The 7388-nt window shown below is 35.1% G+C and overlaps 1 protein-coding gene across 1 annotated transcript in view; it reads right to left on the reverse strand.

Moving 5' to 3' along the window:
- Positions 1-322: 322 nt before the first annotated feature.
- The window catches only part of AP4E1 (adaptor-related protein complex 4, epsilon 1 subunit), a 94334-nt gene continuing 87268 nt past the window's right edge, over positions 323-7388 (reverse strand). The window contains exons 18-21 of the mRNA XM_006831651.1: positions 4430-4978; positions 2926-3116; positions 1351-1508; positions 323-1180 (exon numbers count right to left, since the gene is read on the reverse strand). Coding sequence (XP_006831714.1) covers positions 1020-1180; positions 1351-1508; positions 2926-3116; positions 4430-4978 — 1059 coding nt within the window. The 3' untranslated portion in view covers positions 323-1019. The remainder of the gene's footprint in view (positions 1181-1350; positions 1509-2925; positions 3117-4429; positions 4979-7388) is intronic.

Consider the following 7388-nt stretch of genomic DNA (forward strand, 5'->3'; position numbering starts at 1 on the left):
TTCTCTTACTGATAATAGTTCGGACAAAGGCCCCACAGGCACAACCTGTGAGATGGAAAGGCCGTCTTTCCCTGAAGAACCTGTATGGTGTACTTTAGACATCCACTGCTGTAGCTACCCCTTTGTGCACCAATGGATTCAAAGGCTAAGAAGGATGGCTTTATCATTTCTCTAATTCCAAATTTTAATTGGCCAAAAGAATCTAAGAGGTAACTAAGATATTTGCCATAGCTCAAAAGTCCCTTTATATCTGTCTACTTTGGTACTGTGTGCTTTTATGGGGTTTGTTTCTATATTATAATATTTAATGAATGGCTCTGGCGTTTTTAAAATAAGGATACAGTGATTCACTTGGAATTTTAATAACAAATGCAGTTGGAAAACAAAATTTTATAGTCAGATTACCTGGAATCATGTATAGTAAATTCTATATAATAAAAACATTTCTCACAGATTGGTTCCCCCAATACCCAGCATGCTCCTGGATTCCTATACTTGCTAATGTGGGCTATGTCAATTTAATTCAACATGGATCTAAGCAAGACATAACTGAAAGTACTGGCTTGCCCACATAAAAAAGGACACACTGCATTCCAAAGCCAAATATGAATTAGTTTGGGGATATCAGTGCTATTGTCTTCCCTCCCCTTAATGCAGAAAACTGAGACTTAGTTTTACTACAAATCAACTAGCACTAGAATCAATCTGCTATAAAATCATTTATAACAAAATAAATATTTTCAATCCCTCTACATTAAGTGAGATATAAATCATTAGCAGTTTATAACATTAGCTTAGGTCACTTTTTTGGGACCCAAACATACTGTACAATCCTGAGTAAAACATTAAGGATATAGTTTGGGGGGATCTTTCTTGACAAGGAGGCATAAAACACATACAACCACAACTCAATCATCCCCATTTTGATGAGAAGTACCATGAGTTCTTTTCACTTTGGTAAATACTTTATCTATGTAAACCTTTTATTTTGATGGAATAAAGTACAAGCTAAGCTTCTGCTAGGATTCCCCCATCACTTTTTGACATTGATAAAGTAAATAGTCAGGAAGAGTAGAGCAGGAGGATCTGAACCACAAGGCCAGTCCATCAGCATGAACTCGGAAATGCAGAAGGCAGGGGATGGATGGGAGCAGCTGGCAGGCCAATAGCCCTTCATTGCCTGAAAAAAAAAAAAAAAAAAAAAAAAAAGAGCAAATTCTTTAATACAGCCTGACCAACATATATCTGAAAGACACTCTAAGAAATCAGACACATGTTAAGAGTTAATTTGTGTTTTCAATGTGAGAAGTACCTATAAAACACATGACTGTCTGAGTTTACTTTACCAACCTATAATGTCAACAATATGAAGTCTGAGTTTCTGTTGCAGGGTCTTTAGGGCAGAAGGCAGAGCAGCTTGAGATTCTGACATTTTGATATTTTGCTTTACATCATTTGCAAAAGATAACCAAAGTTTGCCAAAGTCTTCAGTGGAGATTTTTAATGGTCTGAAAATAATTTTAAAAATTAGATTTCTAGGGGAAAAAAATGACTAAACAAACCAACAAATATATTTCAAATGAAACATGAGAATAAAACAATCACTATAAATCTGGATCTCATATTTGTTTTTAAACCAATAATGCTTAGAATACTCAGAATCCTCTAACCTGATGAAAAAATAATGAAAACAGATGCTATTAAATTACAAATGTCCTTTTAATAAAATCACTCAGTTCTGTTTCCATTAGTCAGTCTAGTAGATTACACCAATTAATTTCACAAATTCTTCAATTACAATATAAAATCTTCCTTTCATGTATACTTTGTATTTGGTGATAATGAGATGCTCTTTCAGAATCATGTATAAGAGTATGAATACAAAGATCCAGTACCTTAAAAAACAGACTAACAGAAAGAATTTTAACAGACATTTTTTTTCAAAAAAGGTTCATGAAACTAAAGGTCAATTAGCTAACCAAGTTTTCTGGGTTATATTCTACTTGTATTTTTCTATAACATTAATATTTTTATAGTAAATACATACTGATTTCATAATCAGAGAACTTTTAAAAATTCAAATACATAGGATTGCAATAGTATAAACAGAACTATTTGCTACTTAATATTGTGCTTCTTAAAGTTACTAATGCTCAGTGCTATGGGATAGACCTCAGTCATAGAATGTAAGCTCTTTTGAAGGCTAGAGTCGATCTTACACAACATCGCTGACATAAATACTACGACAGATTCATAGACACATTCTTACTAAATGATTTTAAAATGTGAAAAAATGATAGTAGTGTGACACAAGTGGCTATATGAAAGATAAACTTTTTTTTTAACAGATATTATTCTGAATTTTCAGTTCATACAGTCTTTACTGCAAAAAGTTCAAGTATAGTATGATATATTTATAAAATGAAAACAGTAGACTAGCTAAGAGAATGTTTTCAATTATGTTGGTTACACTGTACAATGCCTCATATGCTAAAAACTTGCTGTAAATTTAATAAAAATTCAATAACTTCTGTTTTCTGAAGATCTTTAAAGCTTAATTAACAGATTTTATGAAAGAATTAAATATAAATTGAGGCAAACTTTTAAAACTTAAAAAAAAAAGAGCCATGGGTAATCTTTGAAGTTATTTCCGTTTAAATGATACTTCCTGTTAGAAATGTTCCCAGATCACCAACTGACCCCATATTATAATCTCTCATTGTACCATTCACCTTCCCTCCTTATAGTTAACACAATTAATAATTCTATATGTACTTATGTGATTATTCAATGTCTTCATAGACTGGAAGCTCTGTCTATTTTTGTTACAACTTGACATAGCACCTCTGTCCAAAGAAGATACTTAATAAATAATATTTGCTAAATATATGAGTAACTTGAATCTACATTCTAGAAAATATTTACCTAATAAAATCTAATAGTGATAAGGCTACTGAAAATTCCAGTTGAACAGAATGACTATCCATCATTTGATAATTTATAATACCAGAAAGAATCCCTTCTGTAAAAGGTTGTTCCATCTGCACACTACATTGAAAATTTTTTGTGCTTTCTGCTTCTATTATTGGCAAACAGCATTCAACTTGTTCGGTGACCTTAAATAAAAATAATAAAAGCATTAAAAAAAATCAATACAGACTATTATATGGATGCTGATGTTCTAGCTAATTGAAATGGTAAAAAAACTAATGTGAGAAATTATTAACAAAGGATATTACGATGCCTGGCAACTTCAATTAAGAAAAATTCTCTAGCACAGATATTTAATAAAAAATAGTACATAGGTCCAAATTACAAATAGCATTATTATTAAAACATATAATTTAAAAGTTCATTACGCTCTAGCCTTGAGGCTCTCAATCCTAGCTGGCACCAGATTTTCAAAGTTAGAAGCTTTAAAAAAAAAAAAGAAAGAAAAGGTTAAGTCTTTTCTTTCTCCACCCCTTTAAAAGTTATGGTTGTTGAGCTCAGGCAAGGGAAATGGGTTTTGTTTGTTTTTAAGTTACACTGGTGATTTACTCTAATACATATCTAGAGCCAGAAAGTTCTGGTCAGTGGTCCATGCATTATCTCATTCAACACATTCTAGTTCAAATCTCATGGGAACCCCATTGAGGTGAGTGATCCAAAAAAATGCAGCAATAAACATACTTCCACATATCATAATGACAGTCTCTTGGAACTACGGAAGAAACAGAATTGATACCCATGAACTCAGTATAGAAAAAATCAATAAGAGAAAGAGGAATTTGACATTCTCTTCAACATTCTCACTCCTTGTTATTTCTGGATTTATGCACACTTAACTATAAGAGAGTTTTGTTTGGGTGTCTACGACAAGAATTAATGAGACATTTAAAGAGTATAGGGAAAGGGAGTGTAAAATATACCCTTAAAAATAATAACACAAGAACATTTAACATGTGCCATGTATGGCTATAAGCCATATACAGATATTACTTCATTTAATCTATATCAACAGGTGTATAGTATTACTATCCTCATTTTACAGATGAGGAAACTGAGGCACTAACCAATTAAAATAACTTGTCTATGGTAACACAGCTATTAAACACCACAGAAAAGGGTCAAATCCAGCAGCTTGAGTCCAGAGTCTACATTCTTAACAACTATGTTGTACCAAAACTCACTTTATATCTATTGCATTCCCAAATACAACCTTTATCATGTTTCCTTCTTTGTCTTTTCTAAATAATTCATAATTATTCTTTTCAGAATAAACAATTTGTCAGACTTTTTGCTTTTTTCTGCTAGAGAGATAAGAAAAGTTTGGAAGAAAAATGTGTGTGTGCGGTTTTTTTTTTGTTTTCCCATCAGAAGAGCTAGCAGCAGAGATGCTAAGTAAGCACTGTCCATATAAGGGAAAGATGATGAACCAGTGTCTTACCTTGAGATTTTCTTCAGAAGTGATTTCTAACATAGCATTTTTCAGTTCTGAGCCACTTTTATTAGCAACTGACCAGACCATCAATAAGCAATCATTTTTCCAAATTTTGTAAGAAGATACTGATATGGTTTCATTATTACAGACCTCCATAAGATCTGAATGCATGTGTTCAGTAGGTTCTTCCAACAAAGAAGAAGCTAAAGAGACTTCATTGGCAACTGAGACTGCAGTAGATTGAGAAGGGTGAAAAATTTCCAAGTTGTTATCAGCAAACAAAGAAGATGCAGATAGGTTGCAATTTGAGAGTTTCTCAACCATGTGCAATTCTGTGAACGACTCAGAATCCAAAAGTTCCGAATTGAAGGAAAGTTTCTTTAATTCTTTGTCTCCTCTATCCTGCAAAGTATCCAAGTAATAATCCTCTTCATTTGACAAAGAATTAAAGGAAGAAGAGGCCATAGTATGAGCACTGGTTATTTCTCCACTTTTGATTTCCTTGACTTTCGGTTTCCTTCTGAATTTGTGAGAGATAGTATCTGCTTTTCCCAGCTGCAAAAATAAAAATTATAAGAACATAAAAAGAAATCATGAGTTTTAGACACTCTTCTATAATTTCAAATGAATAATTTACTACCTTGCTAGTGTCCTATCTATAAAGTGTAAATTAATGAAGAATCAGTGATGAATAAAACGTTAAGCCCTAAAATTCTGACAGGTACATAATGTTAAACCATTAGCTAAATCTAATTTCTCATTAAAAACATATGAAATTTGAAATAGAAATAAGTCAAATCATGAACAGTTCTAAGACTGTATTAGATTTCAAAATTTAGATTCACAAAACAAAAAATAGTAAGACACCTAAATTATACATCTGAAAAGGGTTGAATAGGCAAATGCTGCATTATATAAGACAACAACAAAAGCTAAGAAACCTATACATATTTTAGTTTCTAGAACAGTCCTGCAAGATACCTTCAAATAAAAGGATGATGCAAGCACTTGTTTAGTAATCTACAATAATCATGATCTCACAACATAATTATTGATCAATTGGCAAGGGATAAATTTGGGTTTATCTCAAGAATCAACTGTCAGTGACTGAGAGTCCTGTAATTGTTTAATGAAATTTGGAACAGAGACAGGAAACCGGAACAGGAACAGCAAATTTGCCATCCTTGATCTAAACCTTCTGAGCAACGGTGTGCAAATCTATGTAAAAAGAGTCCCCTAGTCTCTCAAAGTAAGGAGCTCTGGTAGCGTAGTGGTTACGAATCGGGCTGCGAACCTTAAGGTCAGTGGTTCGAAAATACCAGCCGCTCCGCGGGAGAAAGATGAGGCTTTCTACTCCCGTAAAGATTTACACCCTCGGAAACCCTGTACAGGGTCGCTATGGGTCGGAACCGACTCGAAGGCACTTAACAACAACAACAACAACAACAGTCTCTCAAAGTACAATTTAGAATTGGTTCAGCAGATTGGCATATTCTAAATTCATGCCTATAACATCCTGGAGAAATGGGATTAGGACTGGTGAGTCTGGAAGAGAAAAATATAGATAAGGAATACAGCATGGCATACTCTGACCTACTCTTGACAGGGATGGAAGGAAAATGCCACAAAGGGAAAATTAGGATGAAGGAACTGGGAAGATTTTAAAGCTGAAGAAAATTTAGCTCTAATCACAACTTTGCAATGGGTAAGTTCATCGACCCACCAAATAAAAGGTTACATATTTTTGTTGTTGTTAAGTGCCATCAAGTCGGTTCCGACCCATAGTGACCTTGGATAGGGTTTTCAAAGGAGCGGCTGGTGAGCTTGAACTGCCAACCTTGCAGTTCAAATGGCTTTGCAGTCTGATACTAAAAAATAGCACCTGTCTTCTCACTCCAACTTTTATCTCTTACTATCAGAATGTCATCATACAAAATTTTAAGAACCATCATGTTAATACCTAAATATAATTATCATTTCTTTTTGTCTCAATACTTTTCTCTTAATAGTTGCAAACAAGGTGTAAAAAAACATATTTTTTGGGTAGTATATCGTAAGTATATTTCATACTTACAATATATTACCAAAAGAAATATATGTTAGATATAGTGCCGGACAATAGTGAGGTTGGCCCAGGATTGGACATTTCGTTCTGCTGTGCATAAGGTCGCTATGAGTCTGCACCAACTTGATGGCACCTAACAACAAAAACATTTCATTTTACAATGCAGTATTGATAAACTTTAATGGCTGAATAATATTCTGAGTGGACGTAATTTATACAACCATTCTCCTTGTCTCCTGAAGAGCTGCTGGTAGGTTTGAGCCACCAACCTTTTGCTTGTCGGCCCTACACGAAACTCACACCACCAGGGATGCCTTTTTTCCCATAAACATACCAATATTTTTGAACTATTACTGTTGAAAAGATTCCAATCCAGTTCCCTTCCCTTTAAGAACTGTTCCATCCATCCACAAGAATGAGTGCTTATGGTCATATTTGTGCTATGAGACTCTGTCATTTGTCCCAGCTGACTGGATGGACTTTAGGTGAGCCAGTAAGAGTTTCTGCTTCAAGAATACAGGTGGGGGGGTTCCAATTTGCCAGGGCAGCCAGGCGGGGCGGGTGAGTGGGGGCTCCGGGATCAGGGGGGGAAAACTCGCGAGTTAAACCTCCCAGGTAGGAATTCACAGTCTCACGGCCCGCGTAAATCTTAGTGCACCAGAGCCTTAGACTCGCTTCTTTGAGAAATCACTGTGCAAGGAATTACAGGCTTTTTAAAAGGGCGCCGCGGCAGCCCCAGCTCCTTTGGGCTTCAGGGGGCGGGGCGGGAACCAGCTCGTGCGGAGCCTCCAGTGGCTGGGAGACTCAAACAGGGAGAGCCACTGGTGACACCTACCCCAAGGGGGGATTTCTGCGCATACAGTGGACAGAGGGAAGTTAGCTTAGGAGAGGAAAAGGAAA

The sequence above is a fragment of the Chrysochloris asiatica genome, unplaced genomic scaffold, assembly GCF_000296735.1.
Source record: "Chrysochloris asiatica unplaced genomic scaffold, ChrAsi1.0 scaffold00004, whole genome shotgun sequence".
Taxonomy (NCBI): domain Eukaryota; kingdom Metazoa; phylum Chordata; class Mammalia; order Afrosoricida; family Chrysochloridae; genus Chrysochloris; species Chrysochloris asiatica.